Source organism: Panthera leo, chromosome A1 (genome assembly GCF_018350215.1).
Source record: "Panthera leo isolate Ple1 chromosome A1, P.leo_Ple1_pat1.1, whole genome shotgun sequence".
Taxonomy (NCBI): Eukaryota; Metazoa; Chordata; class Mammalia; order Carnivora; family Felidae; genus Panthera; species Panthera leo.
This window is the reverse complement of record NC_056679.1, coordinates 210,060,740-210,088,624: the sequence shown is the minus strand read 5'-3', so window position 1 is coordinate 210,088,624 and position 27,885 is coordinate 210,060,740. Positions and strand designations below refer to the sequence as shown.

The window sequence follows — 27,885 nt, the reverse complement described above, 5'->3', positions numbered from 1 at the left end:
ACAACTGAATTAGTACCAACTTTAAAGGGTAACAGTATCAAATTTAAATTATCTTTTAAAAATTATTTTCTTACTAAATACAAATTTTCAAGTTTTTTTCCAAAAATCTGAATTTTCAAATATAAACTTCCAAATATATCATAAATAAATACAAAAATTATCAAACATACATTATCTTCTTTTGAAACATGTAATAATAGCCAGCAGATGCCTGAGGAAATGTAATAGAATACTATCTGTGAATTTACTCCTACATTTTCAAACAATATATTCTACTACAGTTCTTACTTTTTGCAGGGAGTAAGTGCCAAAAAGCCAGTATTAGATTTTTCAATCACAACACTTTTAAGAGTAAAAGAAGGGCTCTGTAAGGTTACCCCAAGATGAAAAGCATACCCTGCACTGTTGAATAATTGTTGCTGAATCTGTGGGTTAGAAGGTGGAGATGACACCTCATGAAGCTGGAACGGCCAACAGGAAGCCATCCTACCGGATGGGACATACTGAAGGATCGCACATCACCAAATTTTCCGTGTGAAACCCATTAACGTGCTAACAACAACAGCAACAAACCAATAGTGACTGACTGTTAGTTTAAACTTGCTTATTACCTCCATGACATCTTCTAAAGTCTCTTCTGCATCTGCTTTTTCTGTCATCAGTTTGGCTGCTTTAAAATATGTCTTCATAAGTAGATAACCTCTTTTTGCTCCATTCCAGTACGACCGAGGAATTTCTACCAAACCATATCCCAATAACAACACGAGGAGAAACAGGCCCCATGTATTTGCTGCAGCTATTCCAATTGTCTGAAGCTGGTTCCTGAGAAAGAGAAAACAGAAGCAGATAGCTGTGAGAAAGAAATTTTTCCAACAATTTTATATATATATATATATTTTCCAAAAATATAAAATAAAACTAACTAGTGTTAAATGGTTTTTCAGGAAACAGCCCTACAAGATGGCTAGGATCTTACATGAAAAAAAGTATACCTTCCAATCCTCAGCTAATTTTTTAGCAACAGCAGATAATCTGTGCGTTTTAAAAGGAAGTTAGAGCTTAACTGCAGAAATAGACTTTAACACAGGAAACACTGCTTCTATCATAGTTAAAATTAGAATCTAGGGTAGTTCATGGTGAAAACTATATATATTTTTTCCCAAAGAAAAGATATTTTTCATTAGGTGCTTTCTTACTCAGTATTAACCAAGAGAAGCCTGAAAAAAATTTTAAAGTCTAAAAAATTTTATGTTGAGCCACACCTACACAAATCTCAGGAATGCAACAGTGAGAATTATCATTACTACTCTATTCCTAAATTTTTGAGATCTCTTCACATAACATTATATAGATCACAAGTATAATACAGATTTCAATTTTATTATAATGTCTGAATCTAACATCAAAGAGAAATACGCTCTCAAGGTATAGTCAGAACAAAAGAAAAAATATTCAACAAGCTCCAAAGAAAAAGAAACCTAAGGGGCACCTGGGTGGCTCAATCAGTTAAGCATCTGATTTCGGCCCGGTCATGATCTCATGGTGCATGAGTTTGAGCCCCACATCAGGTCATGATCTCATGGTTCATGAGTTGGAGCCCCACATCGGGCTGTCTGCTGTTAGCACAGAGCCCACTTAGGATCCTGTCTCCCTCTCCCTCTCCCCTTCCCCTGCACGTGCACTCTTGCTCTCTCTCAAAAATAAACATTAAAAAAAAAACAAACTAGTTATTTTGTCATGTACAAAACTGTACACCTGAAACTAGTATTACACTGTATGTTAACTGGAATTAAAATAAAAACTGCAAAAAAATCATAAGCGTTAATACTTCTAACACATAGCTATTAGACAAATCATTAGTCCTTCATCTAATAGCTACATTTAATAGTTGTTCCATTTTTTTCTTCTTAGAAATATGCGTTATTCAGATTTCTTTTTGGGGAATCTATAAAACACATAACTCGGTATGTTTCTCAGTGAAATGTCTGCTTACCTGCCCATATGAGAGAAAAGTAAATTTTTAAAAATGCAAACATACATTAAAATAATATTAAGAAAACAACTTTTCTTACCATTCTAAGTGCAAATGTGGGTTTACAGCTACATATATTAAAAATGCTCCAAAAATCAGCAAATAGGTGCCATAATAGATTGCATTCTCAATCAGTGCAGTTTTGATCTTCCCAGTGATGGAAAACCCTCCTGATCTTGCATAGGACTGCATAAAAGGTAACAGAATCCTAGACGGTTGGAAAAACATGATTACGGAAACAATTGACATGCCTATTTATTCTCAAAATACCAGAATGATGTGAATCTCAATTTTAATGTGTAGTTCTTTTCATAAATATGATTTTGAGTATTAATACTGAACAAACTATAACAGATAACTGAATATTTTTGTAATATTAGATTTTGGGGAGACCAAAGTACATTTCTGGGAGCAAAAGAGGCCACAACGACCAACAGTGAGTTGGTCTGTCACGAGTGACTTTAACGCCTTTATGAGTGTCACGGTGTCACGAGTGACTTTAACGCCTTTATGAAGACTTTGGACTGCATTCAGACAATGAGGAATCTTTTTCTTTAACAGAAAGGAGATGTGATCAAATTTAAGTTTTCTAAAGACTGGTAAGTCTTCAGCAGGAAGAATGGACTGAAAGGAAACAAAACTGGGACTATGTGAGAGAGGGTAAGGGGTGGTGATATGGTAAGAAGCAGGAAGGGAGAAGTCTGGTTGTGAATACACTGATCAGAGGTACTTAGGACACATCCCAAAGAAGCTGCACTGGAAGTAGTTGGCTATCCAGCTTCAGAATTCGGGAGAGAGGATTAGAAATACAGATCGAGGAGTCATCACCATTATCAGTGGTTCTGAAATAACACCAGTAGATGAGATTTGGAAGGGTGAATATGTAGAATGAGAAGGAAAGAACTAAGGCTGACCCTGGGAAAGATCATCTTTTAAAGGAGAGGTAGAGAACTAACAGGAAGAGCCAGTAAAGGAGACTGAGACAGAACAGTAGATATGGAAGAAAACCAAGGAGCACGCGGAGGAAAAAACAGAAGAAGAAAGCGTTTCAAAGTGGAGAGAGAAAACAATAATCAAATGCTGCCAAGAAGTCTAGTAAATTAGGAACCTGTCTGTGTGAGTGGAGAAGTGGAGCTAGAAAATAGAGTTCAATGGGGGGAGGAAAGAGTAAGCAATGAGGAAATGAAGACAGTAAAAGTAAATGTAGACAATTCATTTAAGAAATTTGGCTGGGTAGGATAAATTGCAGTATATTCATATAATGGAAGATTTTACATAAATGACAAAGCAGAGAATACTGACACGTACAATAAGACGCAGATGAATTTTCCAAATATGTGAGCAAAAAAAGAGGTGCAGAAAAATACATACCATATTAATTCCATGTTTATAAAGTTCAAAAACAGGTAAAATTAATCTATAGTGATGGAAGTCAGAATCATGGCTACCTTTGGGGAGGGTAGGACTGGGAGAGGGACATGAGGGAAGCTTCTAGACTTAGCATGAACATTGTTAATATTCTATAATATCATCTGAGTGCTGGTTATATGGGTGTACTCACTTTGAAAAAAAGTCAAACTGAACACAATTTGTGCACTTTTCTGTACTAATTTATACTTCAATAAAAAAGTCTCCCCCACCCCGAGGGGCACCTGGGTGGCTCAGTCAGTTAAGCATCCCACTTCAGCTCAGGTCATGATGTCTCGGTTCGTGAGTTCAAGCCTCAAGTCAGGCTTTCTGCTGTCAAGGCATAGCCTGCTTTGGATCCTCTGTCTCCCTCTCTCTTGGTCCCTCCCCCACTTGCTCTCTCTCTCTCTCTCTCTCTCTCTCTCAAAAAAAAAAAAAAAAGTCTCCCTCTCAAAATTAAGCCGTGATGAATAGATCAATGAGGTTAGAAGCTAGGAAGTTGGAAAGGGTTGCATTTGAGAGATCTGGCTTTTTTTTCTTTTCTTCTTTTTAAAAGGATGAGAGAATTGTATATGCTTTGTTGAAACCGGAAGCTGAAAGTATAGGTAGCAAGAGCTGAAGGAGATGGGTCCATACTTCAGGAAGAGGGATTTCACTTTGTAATCACTTTGAGAGTGACTCTTCCATTCTTTGAGTGGAAGGGAAAAGGACGGGTAGGGAGTTGTGCTGGTGGGAAGCTGAAAGAGTACCATGTGAGGACTTCTATTTTCACTGTGAAGTAGAAAGTAAAGTACTCTGAAAGGAGAAAAGGTGACTGATTCTAGGATGTAAAAGAGAGAGAAAGAGCCACAAAGGGAATAGTAGAGGTTTGAGTTCTGTAGTGATTAGAAGGATTTACTGTGGAGAACAAAGCGAGCAGACTAGAGACGCATAGAAGTCTGGCAATGCTGGGAGCCTGGATGAGTCGGATGAACACGAATTTACAGGTGCACTACCTGACTGTGCCGTGTGATTTCTCCCTTGCAATATTCACTAGCTTCAGTTTTAGAGCTTAGTTGCCTGCAGAATATCTAAAATGCTCAGTAGGCAGTGAATAACGTGAATTTGGAACCCAGCAGAAAGACAAAGCTACTGTGGGTAGAAAGAAACATTTGGAATGCATCCGATTATGCTTACAATTAAAGCTATACAGAGAGGCTCAGGTAACAAGATGACCAAAGATGGGACCCTAGGGAATGCCAACATTCAGTAAATGGGCCACAGAAATAGAACCCATGAAGGAAATTCAGCAGGTTGGGCTAAGCAGATAGAAAGAAAACCAGGAGACAATGATGACCTTAGCAAGAGCAGTTTCATTTAAAACTGGGACTGGAGGAAGACTGAATGGAAGAAGGTCAAGAGAGAAGGCAGTAACTGGAAGGGAATGGTGACAAGGAAAATTTTTGGTTTCTGTATTCTATTTCTTGTTTGTTGGGGGTTTTTCGTTTCATTTCTTCTAAGATGGGAGAGAAGTGAATGAGCAGAAAAGGAGAATATACAGATTTAAGAAAAAAAAAAAATTAACACTTGAATAAACCTTAAAAATGAAGGTTCACAGAGAAAGTATAATCTTTTTCTTTTTACTTCAGCCAAAATTTAAAAACTTTTTATCCTTCACTATCACTTACCATGTTAAAAATTGTGATGTCCAATATACTACCCTCCAGAAAATTGGCATGATTCCATCAGGAATGTAACTCCATGGCTTGAAACATGGATGTTGGCTGTTTAACAACAATTTATAGCCAATTAATAAATGATGACTACTTAAATAAGTTATATAATTAACTTGTGCATGGCAAAGTTCATTTACATTCAGATATTAAATTACCGACTCTAGCTTCCAAAATTTCACAGAAAACTTAAAATTCAAAGCAGACCGTCAAACTAAAAAAAAAAAAAAGAAACAAAGGGAACAAAACAGTTTGTTCTAGAGAGGAATGCCACTTAAATTTTCAACTTTCAGTGTATTTTCAGTCCTTGAGTAAAAGAGGGCATAATGTTCACTTAATAGACTGATAATGTGAGTCTTTAAAAGTGAATGAATATGTCATGAAACTAAATCTCTGATTTGACTGCCTTTAAAACTGGTAACTGTCTTTAAAATACACACTCCATTTTGTGGGATTGGTTATTTTCTGGGGAGAGGGAACAGGGAGGTGAAAGAAATTAGGTGATTAACTCCTGGTAACTGGAGCCCTAACTGATTAGTCACTGTGGCACAGATCCCATGGACAGAGATGCCAGTATCTGTATATAATTCTGTTTGAGTTTTCTGAACATATGTGTATCTTCCATTAATAGTCTTCCCTGACTATAAGGATACTGTTTAGTCTAGGAGCTTCCAACGATTCACAACTGCTGCTGATCCATATTCAATTTTTAATGTGCTTTAAAGGGAGTAACAGTTACATTTTAAATTTACCCTTATTCAGGTTAGATTAAAAAAATAATAAAAGCTGCATAAAGAAGCATGCAAACACTACTTAGAGCATTGGTAAAAGCTACAGTCAACATTTATTAAAGCTATTTACTTGGAAGTTTGACATGGATTTAACGTAACCTTTCGATAATTTGAACTTTATTCATTCTCGGTCTAAAACTATAATGGTTTCAAAGGATGCACAATATGAAAAGAACATCCTACATACAGAATAATCCCCTTATACAACCTTGTAAATCAGGCAAAAGAGAAAATGAAGGTTTTTTTAGACTAGAGAGAGGCTGAGAAGAAAAAAAAAAAGCCATTGGAAGTCACATTCTTAGTAAGAGGTAGAACCAGGGCTAAAAAAATCAGGTCTTCTCCAAGTTTCTTCTTAGCATCTACTGAAAGGCCTCGTGCACCAATAAATATGTAAAATTTATTTAAGCTTTACATTTAAATAGAATACAATGTAATTAAAAGTCTACTAGCAAAGGATGGGAGAGGAGTGGGGGATGAGTAGAAAAAGAAGATAAACTTTATAAATTTAAATCCCGAATGGTAAGAATAGACAATATTAAAGTAATTTTTCCTCTACACTATTTAAAAAAAGAAAAAGAAAAAAAAAAAAGGAAGAAAATACCTTGGAACTGGGGTAGCAGTTGCGTGGAATCCTGTAATGTTGCTGTTCTCGGTAGGGCTTGAGTTTGCGGCTGCATGCTTACACCGGTTGTATATTGTCTAAATCAACGAACACATGGTTTAAAAATGAAAATCAGAAGGTTACAGAGTTAAGGGATACTGGGGGGTATCAACCTATCTACCAGTGACCTTCCTGGTTATGTTTTTTAATGATCAAATTCACAAAGTAAGATTTAAATACAAAAAGTTAAGCATGACCTTATATAATTTAGCTGTTTTAAGAACATATCTCAAACATGCTGTATGACTACAATTGCCTTTCAAATTGCAAAACTCAGTTTCACCTCTTACCGTACTAACATCCAGAGGCAGTATGAAGACGATAAGAAAGCAGAGATACCAAGCTAGCAGTGTTCCAATAATTACAAGTCTATGCTGTTTCTTAAAGTCTCCATATCGATGAAGTAGGAATAATGCCAGAAAAAAGACAAAAACAATCTCGAGTCCCAAAGCTGCACCACTCATTATTGAATGTTCACTCTAACCAAAAGTCATTCATGTGCAGGTCTGGATCATATCTGTAAAGTGGAAAAGAAAAAAAAAGTAGCATTAACATAAACAACCACTTGGAAATTTCCTAAATATTTGTTTATTGACATATTAATTAATTCTTTGGAAAATTGTCAGGCTTTACATTGAACTACAAATAGAAGGAAAAAGGGTATGCCTGGGTGTGTCAGTCGGTTGAGTGTCCCACTTCGGCTCAGGTCATGATCTCACAGTTCATGAGGTCAAGCCTGGAATCAGGTTTGCTGCTGTCAGCACAGAGCCTGCTTTGGATCCTCTGTCCCACCACCGCCTTCCCTCCCCTACTCCACCCCCACTTGCAGTCTCTCTCTCTCTCAAAAATAAATAAAACATCAAAAAAAAAAAGAAATAGAAGGAAAAGGATAATTCCTACTCTCAAATACATATACAATTTTTGAAAACAGATCTTAAAATCTTGACATAAATTGTATCTTCAGGAAAAAAGTTATCTTAATGAAAATTATACTACTTCTAAAAATATTGCAAAATAATACTGAACGTGAACTGTTTCAAAAGTATCATTTGGAATTTGTTCCTTACAGTTATAAGCCCCAACAGAAGTTTTATACAAATACACAATTGACTAGATCCTAAGTAATCAGACGTTTCGTAAAATAAAGTTTTCCACAGTCCATTACTTAAAATGTTCCAAAAGAGGGAAAAACAGCAAGAAAAAGACCATTTGAAAACATTTCCTTTATTTGAAATAGTTTGTTTTTGTGTGTGTGCTAATCTTGTCTTAACAACTTTAATGACTTGAAATTCTTATTTATTTACTGCTTCACAAAACAGTACTTGACACTTGAACAACTTAGGTTTGAGCTGTGTGGGTCCACTTACACATGGATTTTTTTTTTTTTTTTTTGATAAATACAGTACTTTAAATATATGTCCTCTTCTTTATGACTTTCTTTTTTTTTTTTTAACGTTTTTTATTCATTTTTGGGACAGAGAGAGACAGAGCATGAACGGGGGAGGGGCAGAGAGAGAGGGAGACATCAGCCCAGAGCCTGACGCCGGGCTCGAACTCAGGGACCGCGAGATCGTGACCTGGCTGAAGTCGGACGCTTAACCGACTGCGCCACCCAGGCGCCCCTTTTTTTTTTTAATTTTTTTTTTTCTTTATGACTTTCTTAATAACATTTTCTTTTCTGTAGCTTAGTTTATTATGAGTATATAATATGCATACAATATATGTTGAATCATTATGTCATACACCTGAAACTAATATAATGCTGTATGCTAATTATCTTCAATAAAAAATACTCACACTATAAAATAAACGTCAAGTTCATCCAGTAAAACACACACATAGACATACACACAAAATATCTATTAATCGGCTGTTTACATTACAGGTAAGGCTTCTAATCAACAGTAGGCTAGAAACAGTTAAGTTTCCAGGGAGTCAAAACTTATACACAGATTTTCGACTGTACAGGGTTTGGCACCCTGACCCTTGCAAATGTATACTTACCACTTTTCCATTTACCTATATAAATCTTATTTTCTTTAAAGGAAGTTACCTATTTTATATGTAGAAAAATTTACCAATGATTATTGAATAAAATCATACACTTGAGAATTGGTTTTTAATTTTTAAATTTTATTTAAATCCAAGGTAGTTAACATATAGTGTAATAATGATTTCAGGAGTAGAATTTAATGATTCATTGCTTATACAAAACACCCAGTGTTCATCCCAGCAAGTGTCCTCTTTAAAGCCTATCACCCATTTAGCCCATCCCCCCACCCAAAACCCCTCCAGCAACCCTGTTTGTTCTCTGTATTTAAAAGTGTCTTATGGTTTGCCTCTCTCTCTTATCTTATTTTTTCCTTCCCTTCCCCTATGTTCATCTGTTTTGTTTCTTAAATTCCACATATGAGAGAAAAATCATATATTTATCTTTCTCCGACTCACTTATTTCACTTAGCATAATACACTTTAGTTCTATCCACATTGTTGCAAATGGCAAGATTTCATTCTTTCTGATTGCTAATATTCCAGAGTGTGAGTGTGTGTGTGTGTGTGTGTGTGTGTGTGTGTGTGTGTATCACATCTTCTTTATCCCAAAACCAGCAGAAGAAGGGACATAATAAAGATTAGAGCAGAAACCAAGGATATCAAAATTTAAAAAAAAGAAAGAAAAAAAACACAGCAGAACAGATCAACGAAACCGCAAGCTGGTTCTTTGAAAGAATTAGATTTTTTTTTTTTTTAACGTTTATTTATTTTTGAGACAGGGAGAGACAGAGCATGAATGGGGGAGGGTCGGAGAGAGAGGGAGACACAGAATCGGAAGCAGGCTCCAGGCTCTGAGCGGTAAGCACAGAGCCCGACACGGGGCTCGAACTCCCGGACCGTGAGATCATGACCTGAGCCGAAGTCGGACGCTTAACCTACCGAGCCACCCAGGCGCCCCTTTTAAAGAATTAGAAAATTGATACACCCCTAGCCAGTTTGATCAAAAGGATAGGATCCAAATAAAATCACAAATGAAAGAGGAGAGATCACAACCAACACCATAGAAATACAAACAATATGAGAATATTATGAACAATTATATGCCAACATATTGGTCAATCTGGAAGAAATTCCCAGAAATACATAAACTACCAAAACTGAAACAGGAAGAAATAGGAAATATGAATAGACCCATAACCAGTAAAGAAATTGAGTCAGTAATCAAAAATCTCAAGAGTCCAGGGCCAAATGGCTTTCCAGGGGAATTCTACCAAATATTTAAAGAAAAGTTAACAACTATTCTTTTGAAGCTGTTCCAAAAAAAAATAGAAATGGGAAGAAAACTTCCAAACTCATTCTATGAGGCCAGCATCACCCTGATTCCAAGACCAAAGACCCCACTAAAAAGGAGAATACAGACCAAATTCCCTGATGGAACATGGATGCAAAAATTATCAACAAGGTACTAGCAAACTGAATCCAACAATACGTTAAAAGAATTATTCACCATGATTAAGTGGGATTTATTCCTGGATGTAGGGCTGGTTCAATACCAGCAAATCAATCAACATGATACATCACATTAATAAAAGAAAGGATAAGAACCACATGATCCTCTCAGTAGATGCAGAAAAAGCATTTGACAAAATACAACATCCTTTCTTGATAAAAACTCTCAAGAAAGTAGGGATAGAAGGATCATACCTTAAGATCATAAAGGCCACCTACGAAAGACCCACAGCTAATATCATCCTCAATGGGGAAAAACAGAGCTTTCTGCCTAAGGTCAAGAACACAACAGGGATGTCCACTCTCACCCATTGTTCAACATATGTTGGAAGTTCTAGCCTCAGCAATCAGACAACTAAAAGAAATAAAACGCATTCAAATCGGCAAGGAAGAAGTCAAACTTTTAATCTTCCCAGATGACATGACACTCTATGTGGAAAACCCAAGAGTCCACCAAAAAACTGCTAGAACTGATATGTGAATTCAGCAAAGTCACAGGATATGAAAATCAACATACAGAAATCTGTGGCATTTCTATATACCAATAAAGAAGCAGCAGAAATAGAAATCAAGGACTCGGTCCCATTTATAATTGCACCAAAAACCATAAAGTACCCAGGAACAAACTTAACCAAAGAGGTTAAAAAATCTATAGAAAGTTGGGGCACCTGGGTGGCTCAGTCGGTTAAGCGTCCGACTTCGGCTCAGGTCATGATCTCGCAGTTCGTGAGTTCAAGCCCTGCGTCGGGCTCTGTGCTGACGGCTCAGAGCCTGGAGCCTGTTTCAGATTCTGTGTCTCCCTCTCTCTCTCTGACCCTCACCTGTTCATGCTCTGTCTCTCTCTGTCTCAAAAATAAATAAATGTTAAAAAAAATAATAAAAAAATAGAAAGCTTATGAAAGAAACTGAAGAAGACACAAAGAAATGAAAAAACATTCCATGCTCATGGAAAAACATTTCATGCTCATGGATTGGAAGAACAAATATTGTTAAAATGCTGATACTACCTGAAGCAATCTACACATTCAATGCAATCCCTATCAAAATAACACCAGCATTCTTCACAGAGCTAGAACAAACAATTCCGAAATTTGTACGGAACCAGAAAAGACCCCAAATAGCCAAAATAATGTTAAAAAAGAAAACCAAAGTTGGAGACATGACAATTCCAGACTTCAAGTTATATTACAAACCTGTAATCATCAACACTTGAAAATATTCTTAATTATAAATGCTGATAATACAGACACCAGCAAATGGTTTATTTTTTCTCTCTCTATGCTTTTAAAATAATTTACCTTTACTAACTAAATGCAGCATGTTCGGTTCACCTTTGTAAAATCAATTTTAGGCATTTTTGTTGGGTCCACGGACTAACTACACTATTCCAAGTAATAAATATCTTAATAGTGAATCAAGATTGTGATGCAAAGGGGCGTCTGTGGCTACATCAGTTGGGTGTCTGACTTCAGCTCAGGTCATGATCTCAGGGTCCATGAGTTGGAGCTCCACATCTGACTCTGTGCTGACAGCTTGGAGCCTAGAGCCTGCTTCAGATTCTGTGTCTCTCTCTCTCTCTCTGACCCTTCCTTTGTGTATTTCAACTAAACATTCCTTTGTGTATTTCAACCAGTATTTTCATATTTTTTAAATATCTCAAATTGACCCTCTTTCATCACTCTATCACCATATCCTGCAATATCTTTCTTCAAAGCACTTATCCACCTGATATAATGTATATTTATATTTATTTTCTCCCTGTAGCCCTTTTCCTCCATCCCCACCTCCCAGACTTTATGAGAGCAGAGACTTGACTATTCAGTACTATATCCCATGTCTCTAATATAGTATTCAGCATACAGTAGATATTCAAAGAGTATTTGTTGAATGAATGAATAAATAAGTGAATAAAAACATTACATTTCAGTATATACATAATTTTTATTAATGCCGACTCCAAGGCAACATAAAACTCTTGTTATGTTCTTCAAAACCGATTTTACAAATACTTATCACAACTCAAAGACTTACTACATCTCTGCCACTACTAACCACTACTCAAAATTTCAAATTTCATTTTCTATGAGAAAAACTTATACCATCACAATAAGAGCAGGTCAAATCTTATTTGTAATTCAAGAATAGATTAAATGGATAACTCCATGCAGAATGTGCTGATGAAAGCCATTACCATCTTCAAGATCCAGCTTTTAAACAAATATAACTCAATGTGAATTTAAATGTAACATAGTTATTATCTGAAAATCCCTTTATGGTTTGACTGAGATATTTACTTTCCTGAAATTGTCCAGTCCAAGGAATATGGTAATCATGGAAAAAAGACTGAATATCAGAGATTACCAAGGAAATGCTAAAGTACGGCAGAAGCAAATGATAAATTATTGAAGTATAAGAAATGATATTAAGATTATCTAGTAACATTTGAAAATTACCATAACATTAATGGAAAAACTCAATTCACACATTTTACATTTATTATAATATGCATGAAAAACACTTAAGACATTGGGGTGCCAGGGGGAGGGGGCTCAGTTGGTTAAGCGACCGACTTCAGCTCAGGTCATGATCTCACAGTTTGTGGGTTCGAGGTCTGCCTGGGGCTCTGTGCTGACAGCTCGGAGCCTGGAGCCTGCTTCGGATTCTGTGTCTCCCTCCCTCTCTCTGCCCCTCTCCTGCTTGTACTCTCTCTCTCAAAAATAAATAGACATTAAAAAAAATTTTTGAAAGAAAAAAGGAAAAGAAAACACTAAGACAAAAATGAATTATAAGATTATTGGCATAGGCAAACAAGAAAATCAGTTATAAACTTACCACAAGCTACTAATATTTTTTTACAGTAGCTGTCAATTTTTCAGTCTGATTCGATTGCACTTTAAAATCTTATAGATGAATAAACAGAACTATGGATCCCTTATTCTAGTAATAAATGGTTTGGTTCTATCTCTTCCATTCTCAGTGTATTAGTCTCCTATTCCTGCTATAAACAATTCCTATAAACTCAGAGGCTTAAAACAAGACCCTTATATCATAGTTTCTGTGGGTCAGATGTCCAGGCACAAGTTGGCTCAACTGAATTCTCAAGATCAAAAGCAAGGTGTCAGCAGGTCTGTGTTCCTCTCTGGAGACTCTGGGGGAAGAACGTACTTCTAAGTTCATCCAGGCTGTTGACATAATTCAGTCTGTTATAGTTTTAGAGCTGAGATCGCCATTTCCTTGTTGGCCGTCAGATGGCATTTACCCTTAGCTCCAGAGGCCTCTTTCAGTCTTTGCATGTGGCCCTATGTACCTCAGAGACAGCAATGGTTTGTCAAATCCTCTCAGGAATCTTGGACTTTCTCTTCTACTCTCGGGGGAGAAAACTCTGCTTTCAAGGGCTTATTTGATCTCACTGGGACAATATGGATAATCTAGTCATATTTACTGGTTCCAAGGATTAAGGCATACATATCCTTTAGGGTCTATTATTCTGTTTACCACACCGTCCATTCTGTTCAACCTGAACTCCTGTTGTCTTGTTATGGCACAAGGTTAGGCCTAAGGGCCCCATTAAACTGGAGATGAAAATTGGGGTTTCCCTAATCTTAGGTGAGAAAATAATAGTTTCAAAGTCCATGACTTTGACCTGTACCTAAATTCAAGTGAGGAATTATTTTTTTCAGTCTAGAATGACAGCACTTTTCAAGGTTCTTTACGAATCCCTATATCCTGTTTTGGTTATTTCAGCTCAATAATTTTGTGTTCAAAGCTAGAGGCACACCTTATTCCCCATCTGATCTAGTTATCTGTATGTTCAATTAATAAAATAACTATCAATTAAAATCTAATAAAAATATAGATTAGACAACTCAGGTTTGGTTTAGTAAAAAAACCTCACAACCAAGGAGTACAGCAATTTGGCGATATGTATCAGATACCTTTAGAAAGGTACATATCCTTTGTCCTAGCAATCCCTCTTCAAATAACCTAAAGAAAACCCAAAACCTGAACAAAAATTGATCTATGATATTATCTTTCATGGCAGCATTATTTAAACATGAAAACATAGCAACAACTTAAATGTTTGTCTAGGAAGTCTCAAAAGCGTCCACCAGTCTCATTGCTGTCCACTGCCCTTTTGAAAAAAGAAGCCAAGGGTTTCATAAATCACTAATCCTGCAAACCTGTCCGTACTGATGGGAGCAGGGATCTGTGCATGAGTCAAGGACTACAGAACAGCAACACTCCACTACAGGCTGTGATTCAAAGAAGCCACCAGATTCCCCAGTCTGGAAGAAAAGTGAGATCCACAGGGGCACTTTAGAGATGGCAAAGGGACAGGGGTGAGGTCCGAGGAAGTGCACATAAGAAACACATGGACAAATATACATCAAAATGCTAACAGTGGCTGTCCTAAAATGATAAAGACATGATTTCTATTTTCTTCTTTGTGCTTTTGTGTTATGTGTTTTTAATTTCAAATAAAGTATTATTTTGTAATTTTAACATTAGTTAAAAATCAGTGTAGTAATATGAAGGTAAAACACACAGCAAATAGAAAATGAAAAATTCTGCTGCGGTGCTGGGTGTCTAAAGTTACAGCTATTTTAAAATACAAATGTTTTATTGTACTGTGATAAACCTGGGTTCCAAATCCCAACTCAATTTAATAATTGCATAACTTTATACAATTTAAGCTGTTAAGTGAGGATAACCTCATGCAGGTTGCTATGAAGATCAAAGGAGATACAAAAGTGAAACACCAAATAGGAGTTCGAGGCCCAGAATAGATCCTCAATAAATGCTATTTGCTAATCTCCACCTCCTTTATATCATGTGCTTCTAGAGGATAACCAGTTGCTTCAACAGTCTCAAAGCATAGCTTTATACCCTATAGTCTCCTCCCCCACCAAAATATGGATACCAAATGCTTTTTGCTTCTCATTCTCTGTGGTTACCACAGCCTGAGCCCATCCTCATTCCTATAAAACAAAAAATGATTTTCGCTCCAAGAAATTGCTCCCCTTGCCTCTCTTAACAAATTGGGATTACCTCCATAGGTCTACAAAGTAGCCCAAACACCCCTTCATCTGTCTGTTGTGAAGGGACAGAACCATGTCAAGAAGGTGTATAAGACATGGCAATGTCATGTAGAAAGACAATGACATTCTCCTAGGAACATGATCAAAGTGGAGGTAGATAAAAATGGATCATCTGCTGACCTGCAACCATGTACAGCTGTGCAAAAATATACTCCAAGGACAAAAGAGGAAATGTGCCTCCACCCACAAAAGTGGTCCTTCCAGTAGTATTCTTCAAATATTAAAATAACACGTTTAGGCTAAATGACAAAAATGAGTGAAGAATATGCAAAAATTTGGAGGCAAATCAAAATTCAGTTCCATGTGATTAGAAATTGAACAGGAGATTTAAAGCTGTCACAGGGTGGCATGAACACCAACAGCAGCAAAAGTAGATTTTACTCAAAATCAAAACGCCAATTCATTCATTCAATCAAATTTTAGTACTTGAAATCCAGACATAGTCTCCCTTTCAAAATACCAGTTCTAAAGTCTTAAACATTTAAAATCCAATTCAGTCTTTGAACAAGTATCAAGATCTCATACAATCCCTTTCAAATGCCTTTCATAATTAGCTTGTTATTGTTACTGACTTGGGGTGCTGTTTCCCAAGAACTTTATGGCTGATAGGTTTTTTTAGGCTAAATTTAAGTGGAAAATTTACAGGTTAAGAAAATTTTGGAATTTGAAGCATCCTAAATATTTTCAAAAAGAAAGAGAAAGAAAAGGAAAAGAGAAGAAGGGAAGATGGCAGGAAAGATTTGTAGTAGCAACAGAACACAAATATTTTGTCCAAACCTAAGGTTCCAAAACTGAATGAAAGATTTCTAGCTAGAACCTAGTGATTCATCAGGCTCAGATTGTGTAAATTTAAATGTGTCTTTATTCAGATATGTAAAATAATAAAAACTAGGAGGCAACTCAACATCTTAATAATGAAAAATTGAAAGTATCAGAACTAGATGGAGTGATGAAAGTCAACAATTCTCTACCACCAATAAAAAATTAAATCTTTGAAATATAACCATTATTCCATGTTTAAAGATTTCAGGGAGATGTACAGGGAGAATTCAGTTTAGGATATACCACAAGAGAATGTGGCTCCTACTCTAAAAATAAAAACAGTTGTAATATTTTTTGAAGTCATTTTCAAAAAATGAGCTGAGTTGCCAAATCAACCAGGTAAGCTGAATTCCAAAGTGTGACAAGCCCTTCTGAAGAAAGACAGATGCGTACAAAGTGCTTAACTTTTGGTAAGGCATGGGAGAGAGAGAGAGTGAGTAACCATGTAAGCAGGTAAGAAGAAAACAATTGGAATTGTATTGGATTCTTAAAGATTTCAGGTAAAGAGATTGTAAGACTTATTTTGGTAATTAAAGAATAATCCTTAGAATCCTTTAAAAAAAAAGTTTATGTAGTTTTGAGAGAAAACATAAACAGGGAAAGAGCAGAGAGAGGGGGGGACAGAGAATCCCAAGCAGGCTCTGGGCTGACAGCAGGGAGCCCCGTGCAAGCTCGAACCCACTAACTGTGACACCCTGACCCAAGCCAAAGTTGGAGGCTCAACCAACCGAGCCACCCCAGTGACCCCTTAGAATCCTTCTTACTAAAGTAATTAAAAACAACAACAACAATAGCTAACATTGAGTATGAGTTTACTGGATTCCAAGCATTATGCTAGCACTTAACATACTTTATCAAATTAGACCTCACAACCTCATAAGAAAGGACTATAAATATCCTTATTTATAGAACAGAAAAGGGTACATAGAGTAAGTAGTTTGTCCACATTCCCAGTCAGTGAGTAGCAAAGCTGGGATTCAAACCTACACATTCTAACTACAACATGGATACTACAGAGTCTCTTTGAATCCAGACATACTTAATGCAATTTAAATTGTTTAAATGCTTTCTTTTGCTCCATTTCATAGTAAACAAGAAACATTCTATTAATTGTTCCTTTACATATATCAAGATAGAATGCTAGAAAAGTCATGTTTAATATAGAATTAACTAAGAATTTTTACCTTCAGGTAAGACTGCTATTACTTAAGACTGTTAATCTACATGAGGAAGGTAGAAAAGAAAACAGAGCAAATCAGAATAGGGAAAGAACCCTTTTGTTCTTGCCCCAATCTGTCCATCACAGAAAACATCAAACTACAGAGATCGAAAGATTTACTTTAAAATTAATGGAGGGAAAAGGATCCTTTTGAAATTTGATGGCAGGTAGAAACTTCTTGCTATGTAATTGTTGTTAGTCTTTTGTTCCCTTAAGCTAAATAATATAAAAAAATTAAAGAAATCTTTAAGATTTCATGCTATGATGGAACTAAGAAAAAAGCACATCACTCTTCTATTTAAATACAATCTCTTGTCATATTTCATTTTCAAAAAGAACATTAATATATTACTGAACATATATACATTTATTTATTTATTTATTTATTTATTTATTTATTTATTTATATATCTTATTGTCAAGTGTAGTTTCCAGTCTTTTTTGGCCTCTCCTGTGCCTTCATTAATATTGACTATCTTGTCCCTTTTACAATAAACACTTTCCCAATTTACAAAGTTACTTTGTATTTTTTTTTTGAGAGAGTGGGGAATGCACAGAGAGGGGACAGAAGGGTGAGAGACAGAGAGAGACAGAGACAGAGAGAGAGACAGAGAGAGAATATCTTAAGCAGGCTCCATGCCCAGGGCTGACTGAGCCTGATGCAGGCTGGATCTCAACAACCATGAGGTCATGACCTAAGCCGAAATCAAACCTGAGCCACCCAGGAGCTCCAAAGTCACTTTGTATTCCATCTCAAACTTCCAAACAGTACTAAACACTACTTACTCTGATGTCATTTCCAGAGATAAAACAATTATAATTCATCTATCCTAGATAATGATCTAGTAATTCTAGTTTTAGGAATACAGTCACACCTCTCCACTAAAATGGGGCATGGGGCATGCTGAGCAAGATTAAACAAATACAATTAATCAGGGGAAAAAAATAATCCATATCAGTAGCAATTACATGCAATTCTTGAAGAGACCAGACAGCAATTATATATGTAGCTGATAATCTCATCTCTTCAATGGACACAATTCCTTATATCAGACACCTGTACCAATTTAAACTTTTATTTACTTAGATAGAAAACATCCATGATTATAAGACATGCGGAAAAAAATGATTCCTATTTCAGCAAGCTAATGTTTTTCTGTTGCCAGGGCAAACTGTTGGTAAGATATCTATTACAGAATTTGAAGACAGATTTTCAAAGTTGAAAGGCTCTTTTTGAAATCCTATAGAGGACCTCCTGTCCACCAATTCAGATATAAAACGTATTCTGACAACTAGAAATGTTCCCTAGTTCCTAGGTAAATCCTTGCTAAATCCTACCACTAGAAATTTCTCATCTTTAAATTTAAAATCATCCCATTAGATCTTCCTATCTATACGATCTACTTTATATCTCAAAATTTTGTTTATTCTCATCACGACATATTATTTTCTTGTTTTCTTTCTCCTCCAGAAACATTCCCTCTGTCTTTCTTGAAGGAGACTATAACTTTTTTTGACAAAATTATTTTTTCTAATGAGTTGCCAACTTAAGGGAAAGGATGTAGATTCCAACCCAGGGCAACTGCTTTCTCCTTAGCCAAAGTAACATAAAGGTAGCTTTATATAAAAAATCAGAATATTGCATTTAAAAATATTTTCTGTAACATCAGTTTAATGAGTTGTGACAATTCAACCTAGTATCTTCACATAGTTTAAGGCAAAATTAATTTGTGAGCATATCCCTTCTATAGGCCAATTTCGCTTACTTTCAAGAAAAAACTAAAGGTTCGTGAATACCTTACTCAATCAAGAAGTAGTCACTTTTCAAGCTAAGCACCAAGCCTGAAACAAACACATACCTGGACAAGATAGGTTTTAGGTTTAAATCCAACAAAAAGCGAATCATTTTTTTAATGGTATGTCATACTATTTTTTAAGGTAAGTCATCCAGCATACCGAAGTAATACTCCAATATTAATTTTTGTGATGACGCGGGCCTGCTTACTTCCGAACTTTATAAATCCTCTCCATTTTTATTAGGGTTGGAATTTGTTCCCCTTCTCTCTTCCAATGTTTTCCAAGGGTCACAATTATGGTATAGTGTGCACAACAGATTTCGCATGGTCATCCTATCTGGAACATGGCACACTCCCTCCTCTAGCTGCCCCCAAACTCTTCTCTGCCGAGACAGGCTAAAAGCAGCTTGTTTTCAGACGGCGACGCAACCAGACGCAGCCGGTCTTAAGAACCGAATGGCCCTGCTCGTGGCCCCGAGAGTTGCGCTATAAAGCCCTCTGCAAACATACAGTCACCGTATTCGTTCCCTTGCTAACATTCATGAAATTCGTCAAGGCTGAAAGGGTATGCGCAGCCTTCCCACTGCACACAGGAACCACTGGTCTGCTCACCTGAAATTAAAACACCGCCTCGCCTCTCGTTCGAACAGCGCTTTTGTTTACAAGACGCTTTCACAAGCGTTATCTGACTTGACCCTCACGCCAAGCCTTCGAGATGACCCCCGATATCATTACTGCCTGTTTCACTGTTGAGGAAAGGATCCTGTCCGCAGACCGGTGCTAAGGGTCACCCTCTCCCCAATGAAGGAAGCAGCTTCCCGGAGGAGGGGACAGCACATGTGACGCCCGCGGCCCCCATCCTCTCACCTGGCCAGCGGGCCGGGCTACCACCTCCTCTCCGTGACCGGGAACTTAGTTAGGCCCGTGGCGGCGGGTGACCGGGGTCTCCGTGGTCCTCTCGATCTCCGCTTGCTCTCGGCCTCAGACCCTCGACCCCACAGTGCCTCACGCTCTCCCCATCGGGCTCACGGTCCGATCTCGCCAGACAGTGTCTGGAAGGACCGGGAAACCCCGCGTCGGCCGCAATCGTCCAGGATTTGGGACCCACTCTCCGAGGCGACGGCGGTGACGATCACTAGAAGGCCCGCAGGCTCCGCCGTAAGGAAAACCCGTCCCCAGTCAAGAGGCTGACATTTCCCAGGCAGCCTGAGCGCCGCCCACTTCCGTTTCCCCGCCTACCCCATGGGTCGCCCAGCCCCCAGCCGCAGGGGGTTGTGGGTATCTCAAAGGCGGGTAAAGTAGCCAGGAAGGAAGTAGCGGAGAGCCTGCTAGACTACAAGTCAGCGCTGAAACTACAGTTCCCAGCAGGCAGCGGGGCTGCAGACGGCCGCGGCGGAGGAGAGCGAGTAGAAGAGCCTTGCGCGCGCGGTGAGGATGGAACGTTGCTAGAGTTCGCGGGTCTTGCTGCTGGGGGTCGAAGCTGCACGCCGCGAGCCGCCGCGTGCCAAAGCGGGAATCCCGGTGGCGGACAGTTCTGCAATTAATGCACTCATTTAAAACTCCAGAACTTGTGGACGCCATGCACAGGTAAACGGATTGCAAAAGGGGGCAGAGCGTGCATGTACCGTCTTAATTGTTTTAGGCCGCGAAAAATGCTACTTGCTAATATTGTTACTAATGCTGTAGAGTGAATAGTTGCTTAGCCCCTTTGGGAAAGCGTGGATGGCTGGATGCTTTAGTGCGGTGATCAGTGTGCGGTTTTATTTGACTTCCCTTACTGAGCTTTCCTGCTATTTTCAGTCGCTGTATGATTGCTTTCCCTCTTGTCTATTCCCTCCACTTTAAGACATTCTCAAGGCCTTCTACGTGATCGTAAATCAAAAAGCCTTTTTGATTTGCTTGGTTATTTTCTCTTTCCTACTTGGAAACTCGCCGCCGGCGCTTAAGATATGCAATTTTGTGAGCCACTGTGAAAGTTTTCTGCATTGCATAACTTGCGGTTTCATTTAGGCCTATCTTTTAATTACTCGGGTGTGTTTTTGAAAGGAACGGGCCGGGTCGGGGGGGGCTTTTGTGCATTTCTGCAGGAAACACCTCCAGGAGATTCCTGACCAGGGTAGCAACGTTACTACCAGCTTCACATGGGGATGGGATTCTAGCAAGACTTCTGAACTGCTGTCAGGCATGGGGGTCTCCGCCCTGGAGAAAGAGGAGGTGGACAGTGAGAATATCCCCCAGGAACTGCTCTCAAACCTGGGCCACCCTCAGAGCCCCCCACGAAAACGGCTGAAGAGCAAGGGGAATGACAAGGATTTTGTGATAGTCCGCAGACCTAAACTAAATAGAGACAGCTTTCCAGGTAAGGTAAACTGGCGGTCACATAAGAGGTGTATTGAACTACTTTATTGGTAATCTTTGTTTAGTGATCTTTAGGATGGCACATTTTCAAAATTGCCTACTTCTGAAGTCATTTTCCAAAAAAGTGGGACAAGTCATTTTCACAAATCTGCAGGAATCTTGGTAGATATATATTTTTAGATGCACAGTTGACTTTTAACCCATGTGAAATTTTAACCCAGGAGAAGACATACCTACCTCTTAACTTTGAAGTGAATCTGCATGTTCAAAGGCCAGCTCAGTGCTACTGATAAATGGGAACATAACCAATAATCTTGTAGGATTTTGTTATTGTTGTTTATATTCTGCTCTGTAGCCTTGGTTGAGGGTTTTGGGGTTTTTTGTTATTGTTGTTTTGTTTTTTGGCCATATTTGCTTTAGTGATTTCCAAAGAACTGCTAAAGTGAATGTTAACTATGTGTAGGGACTTCTCTCCCCAGGTCCCTCCCAAGTGGGATTCTTCTGGTATGCTGTGTCTACATTACTGCCAGCATTATGTGTTCAGTCACCCAGCCAAAAACCTGAGGGTCAGTCCCATTCTGCCATCCTCCAGCATCCAGCCAATCATTGAATCTTTCCCTCTTGTCTCCAGGATGTTTTTCAAGCTCTCATTATCTCTTGCCTGAATATTGGAATGGCTCATAATTCCAGGCTTATCCTCTGCAGATCCATCCCCAGAGCTAGAGCAGACTGACTGAAATGTAGAACTCACCATATCATTTCTGGCTTTGATAGCTCCCCGTCTCCAGGCTTTTCAAACAGATCAGCATGTGCCTCCCAGAGTGGATCAGAGCCCCAAGAGTACAGAAGGCCATAGGGTAAAGGTAGTGCAATAATACTGTTTCTTGCTAGAAGGTATTAAAAACATTAAGCCAGCACATTTTTGCTGAGCACTTACTATGTGCTAGGCATTGTTCTAGGTGTTAGGGATTGTTCGGGATTCGGCAACAAACAATGTAAACATTCCTGATCTCAGGAAGCTTCTGTTGGAGAGAGAGGATGCAACAGACATAATAAATGTGATATGTAGAATGTTAGAAAGTAATAAATGCCATGGCCAAAAACAAACATAGAACAAGTTGAAAGGGATTGGAAGTCCTGGGGTGGGAATATGGATTGCAGTTTTAAACAGGGTATTGAAGGGAAGCTTCACTGAGACATGAGCTTTTTAAGTAAAGGCATTAAGTGTGAGGAATGTGCCACGCAAATATCTTGGAGAAACGGGTTCCAAGCAGAGGGCATAGTCAGTGCAAAGACCTTGGGGCAGAAGCATGTCATGTTTGCTCAAGGAAGAAGGAAGACATGTGTGGAATGAGCTAAGGGTTGAGTAGTGGGAGATAAGGCTAGAGCTGGTATTGAGCAGAGTTGTGATGTGACCTTTTAAAAGGACACATTGATGGGATTAAACTGTAGGTGGTCAAGGGTAGAAATTTAGAGATTTGTTAAGAGGTATGGGGGTAGTAATAAGTGTCACGTTCTGGATAGATTCTGACGTTAGAGTTGACAGAATTAGGCCATTGAGGTAGTCTGTAGAAGAGGTGATCAGAGGCTAAACAGGAATTGGGTGGGTGATAGCAGAGAAGAAGAGACAGATTAAAGAAATATTGAAGACGAAGTCTTACAGAGCCGGGGTAAATAAGTATATTCCTTAGTCCTCCCATTTGACTATCTTTGAAAAAGGGTTGGTTGTTTGTTTGCTTTGCTTTAAAAAATCTGTTGTTTTGGGGTATTGACCCTTTCGTTAGGAATGAGAACCTACAGGTTATCGTCTGGAAATCTACATCAGGGGAGGGGGTGAATTAATTAGAAAGGCAATAAAGGATTGTGATCAAGTCAGACAGATCTGGCTTTGCATCCTAATTCTGCTATTTACCAACCTTGGGAAGTTATTTGAGCTCTCTTTGCCTTCATTTCTTTGTGAAATAGAATAATAATACCCACTTCATAGGTCGCTGTGAGGATTAAGGGAAAGAGTGCCCACAAAGCTCTTAGCATGTTGTGTGCACATAATACACAATAAGTAAATCCAGTTAATTTGGTCAACAAAATTTCTGACACTCATTTGGGAAGCTACTTCACTTTTTCTTTTGTCCTTAGTCCTGTTAGCCTGACCTGGTTAGTACAGAATTTTTTCTTTCAGAATTTAATGCTTCTGTTATTTTTAGCGTCTGGAGTGTAGCACTAGCAATTTGGTGTTTGACCAACCAAATGTGGTGACAGACACCACATTTCTGCTAAGATGAGCATATTTTGATTAACTTGTCCAGGGCCAGTTGCTTTTAAACATTCAGTGTGATTCCTGTATGTCCTTCTGCATTCATACACAGAGATAGGGATGTATAAATAAAAAAGTCATTGTTAAGCAAGGCACTGTGGAAACAAGAGAGATTAAGGGATGGTTGCTGGCTTGTAGGACATTGCAAGTCAAGTTGAGGAGAAAGACAACACACCCTAAGAGAAGCTCACGGCAGAAGATGGCGACCAAAACACTAGCATCCAATGAGTAGTCTAGGTCATAAGTGCAATTGGAGGCCAGAGGAAGGGAACCCCTTGGGCCAAATTGAACCAGGTACAGCTTCCCAGGTGCAGAAGGGCTTCCAGGGTGATTCCCAGTGGACGTGGACAATCTTCCTCCTTCCACTCAGCAAAAGTGGAGGCTCTGAGGAGAGGGAAAGATCTGGAAATGGCCCACTCAATACGTCTACATTGTTAAAACTGACCTCAAATATATATGCCTGAAGCAAGAAGAGAAAAAACAATGTTTTATTTTTATGTTTGTTACTACCTAAGGGAGAGGCAGGAATGAAAACTAATAATCTACATCCTATGTGTGTGGAATTGCACACAATATAGACTGGCTAATTGGTATGGAGTGTGGAGAGGTGGATTCCCTGATGCAGGATGAGAGACAGCTGGGTAGAGGATTCCCAGTGGGCCTCCAGTGTCTGTCTTTCTGTCTGTCTGTCTGTCTCTGTCTCTCTCTCTGTCTCTGTCTCTCTGTCTCTGTCTCTCTCTCTCTCTCTCTCTCTCTCTCTCTCTGGATCATCATTCCAGGGAGTTTTGTCTGCAGTTGTCAAGACAGGTGGCTAATGGCTCTGCCAGGATTAGGGCAGAATAAGCCACACCTGCTTTATGTAGGGATCTGGTGACAGTGGCCCTGGGCTGGGAGTTTTTCCTGGTTCCTCCCTCAGCAGTCTCCCTGCAGGCCCCCAGCCAGACTCATACACATCTGGCAACTAAATCCTCCTCATCTTTTTATTTTGGAAGATAAAAACTGTGTGACAAACGCTGTATCAGGACAGGTCTGTTTTGCCCTCGGGGTGAGTGTATGGAAGGAATTGGAAGTAAGTGGCCCAGTAGCGGGGTCAGTAACAAGCCCAAACAGGACAACTTCATTTTATTCATGTCATTAAATGCCTGTCTTGGTCCCTTTTCTCCCTACCCTCCGCCCCAGTGAAAACAGTGAAACACAGTGAAAACACCGTTGAACTAATTTGTTGATTAGCTTTCCCAGGGCTGTTAAACTGCTTGACATTCCAGAGCCTGCGGTGGTTCTCAGACTGGAGACTCTAAAGTTTAGTGTCTGCTGATATCCCCAAAGGAACTTGTTCAAAGTGCAAAATTCCTGAGATTCAGATCCAAGAAGTCCTGCCTTGAGCCCGGGAATATGCTTTTTAATGCTCACAGGCAAACATTTTTCCTCCAATTTTTTTTTTTTTTAAACCAGTAATAAATATATTTTACATTGCGATGCTGGGTGTGTGCCTGAAACAGAAATCTCACAAAACTGTAATTCCCCTTGCTAAGATACTTCCTATTGTGTTCCATTCCATTCTTTCAAAACAAGGCTGCTTCAACTGAATTGATTTCATGACTCACCAATGAATCTCAGCCCCCGGCTCCCAAAACTCAGCTCTGCAAGAGCCTTTATAGGGCCCTATGAGGCATCTCTTTGCCCCGCAGCTTCCTTTCATTTATTCATGCAGCCAGTAATTAATACTGAGCATTCTAGAGGTTACTAATACAGCAGTGAACGTAACAGGCAAAAGACCTCCTCTCAGACCTCTTAGAGAGTGTATATACTTTACCTTATTCTCCAAATCCTAATTTCCATGGTTTCTCCACTCTCCCCACATTTCAGAGTTGAGCAAGTTTCTTACAGAAGTAGAGGGTTCTGGGGCTGAGGGGATCATTTGGGACCCTGCTTTTGTTTTACTGTGTTTTGCTTGGCAGAATGTTTGTGGTTTTTCAGAAAGGAAGCATAGATTGTTAATACTTAAAACAAGCTAACACAAGCAAATGTGAAGTGAGCCCCCACCCTTAAATATAAGAAACGGGAGGTGTGAGTGCTGGCTTATCCTTCAAGTCTAATTTGTTTATCCATGCTGAAGGAGAGGAGCAGTTTTGAGAGTCAAGAGTTTGTTTATGATTAAGATTTGGAATTTTAATTTGAATCTGAGTGTGGGTGATGTTCCAAGAAATAAATATTGCAAGGAAGTTGAGTAACCTATAGGGGTGCCTGGGTGGCTCAGTCGGTTAAGCGTCCGACTTCGGCTAAGGTCATGATCTCACAGTCTGTGAGTTCGAGCCCCCTGCTTCGGATTCTGTGTCTCCCCCTCTCTCTGCCCCTCTCCTGCTCATGCTCTGTCTCTCTGTCTCAAAGATAAATGAACACATTAAAAAAAAAAAAAAAAGATGAGTAACCTATACTACAAAGATTTCATACATAGAAAACTCTTCAATAAGCCGCTCTCCCCAGAGGAGTTTGAGGCATGGGCAGTGGCGAAGTTATAGACTTGGACAGCTGGGTTTGCATGTGAAGGGTAAGTGGAAATGATGGTGGCTGAGGGTGACAGCCAGCAGGTTTGTGAATCTGGCCAGTTTTCACCCCTTCGTGGCTCCAAAGTGTGTTTAACAGCCTTTGTGTAGTTGAAGACTGGTGGCCGTGGGCTTAAATAATTGTTTCCTTTTCTGTGCAGGGCTGGTGTGCAGCCTTCGGGGTGTAGAAGAGGTGAGTGGAGGAAAGTCCTGCTCTGGACTCTCCCATCCGCTCAGGCAAACAGACCAGGCAGCAGAGGAGTCAGGAATCCAGGAAACAGATGGCTGATGTTTGGAGAATTAAGTATGGCAAGTAAAATTAGATTAAGCATATCACAAGCCTGGATACCAGCCGCTGGAGCTGGAAGACAGACTTCTGCCCCATCTGCTTATACAGCAGCCAGTCTCAGGCTTCGGCACCTCTAGCAAGGGGCCCTAAGGTCCATGTCCTGTGATCAACTGAGGGAGTCCTGGGGACTTGGCTGCCAGCTGGGGCCGTGCATTTCCTTGGCCTTCGTTCCTTCCCTTCGGGAGCCAGCCTGCTTAATAACTCTTAGCATCTTTGTTTTACTCCCTCTCCCTGCCAGCCCTCCCTCCCTAGCCCTGATTGAGTTCTCTTCGCATTGTAAGTCAGGTTGAATTCTTACCTTCCTCCGTCTTGTAGAGCATCAAGCACTTAGAACAGGGGAGAGTGTGGGATGTTAGAGCATCCTGTGGTAGAAAGGACATCATTTGGAGTCAGACCTGGGTTTGAATTCCCACCCTGCCACTTGCTAGTTGTGTGGCCTTGTCGCACTTGTGTGTTCTTCTGCACTCCTCCCACCTCCCATTTCACAAACTACTCGTGTACTGACCCAGGTACATTATCTTTTCGTCCTGGGTTTTTGTCTTCAGGCTTCTTGCCTCTGCATAGCAGCGCCGTGCCATTCCTTTGCAGGTACAGGGCCCACACCTGCAGTGCCCTCTGCTATCTGGCCAGCCTTCACATAGCCACCTCTTGGGGCTCTGCACCTGCACCTCAGGGTGTGGGGTTTTGGCATACTCAGAGCAGCCCCAGCTTTGCCTCCTGGCTCTCCTGCCTAACAGCCAATAGCCCCTTGGTGAGGTTATTTAACCCTGCTGAGGCCAGTTTCCTTATCTGTAAGATGGCATGCTACTAAATACACAGGGTTGTTGCATTTAGAGTCAGTGTGCTTAAATAAATGCTCGAGACTTTAGGGCTTTCAGTAAATGGCAGTGTTTAAATGTTAAGTTATGTATTTGTTTATTAGTTTGTCTCCAAGTGAGGCTGTTGGGCAGGGACTGTAGCTTACACCCAGCTCCCAGCACTTGTGCATTAATTAGGCACCCAGGAATGTTTGCTGAAGTGGAGCCATAGGCCAACCTTATCATTTTACAAATAAGGAAACTCACTGGTCCTAAGAAGCCAGCAGTCTTGCCTGTGTGTAGAATAAAGCCAGCATTCTTCTTTGGGCTGTCAGTCATTCTTTCGTGAAACATCATTTGAGTACTTTCTAATATTCATTGTCAGGCTCTCTCCTAGGCATTGGGTGTGTGGTATTTTCTTGATTAGCAAAGGGTAACTAGTCAACGCAAATGCAAACGCAGGATTGGCATATTCAGTTTGCAT

The 27,885-nt window shown here is 39.3% G+C and overlaps 2 protein-coding genes across 11 annotated transcripts in view; one reads left to right on the top strand and one right to left on the bottom strand.

The window, feature by feature from the left end:
* The window catches only part of LMBRD2 (LMBR1 domain containing 2), a 45,691-nt gene extending 25,427 nt beyond the window's left edge, over positions 1–20,264 (bottom strand). For all 10 annotated transcript variants that reach the window (XM_042952007.1, XM_042952014.1, XM_042951993.1 and 7 more), the window contains exons 1-6: positions 19,908–20,264; positions 6,894–7,120; positions 6,544–6,641; positions 5,107–5,202; positions 2,073–2,240; positions 612–822 (exon numbers count right to left, since the gene is read on the bottom strand). In XM_042952007.1, the coding sequence (XP_042807941.1) occupies positions 612–822; positions 2,073–2,240; positions 5,107–5,202; positions 6,544–6,641; positions 6,894–7,067 (747 nt within the window). In that variant the 5' untranslated portion in view covers positions 7,068–7,120; positions 19,908–20,264. The remainder of the gene's footprint in view (positions 1–611; positions 823–2,072; positions 2,241–5,106; positions 5,203–6,543; positions 6,642–6,893; positions 7,121–19,907) is intronic.
* A 124-nt stretch (positions 20,265–20,388) lies between these two features.
* The window catches only part of SKP2 (S-phase kinase associated protein 2), a 32,884-nt gene continuing 25,387 nt past the window's right edge, over positions 20,389–27,885 (top strand). Inside the window, exons 1-2 of the mRNA XM_042951981.1 lie at positions 20,389–20,627; positions 21,128–21,399. Of these exons, the coding sequence (XP_042807915.1) occupies positions 20,584–20,627; positions 21,128–21,399 (316 nt within the window). The 5' untranslated portion in view covers positions 20,389–20,583. The remainder of the gene's footprint in view (positions 20,628–21,127; positions 21,400–27,885) is intronic.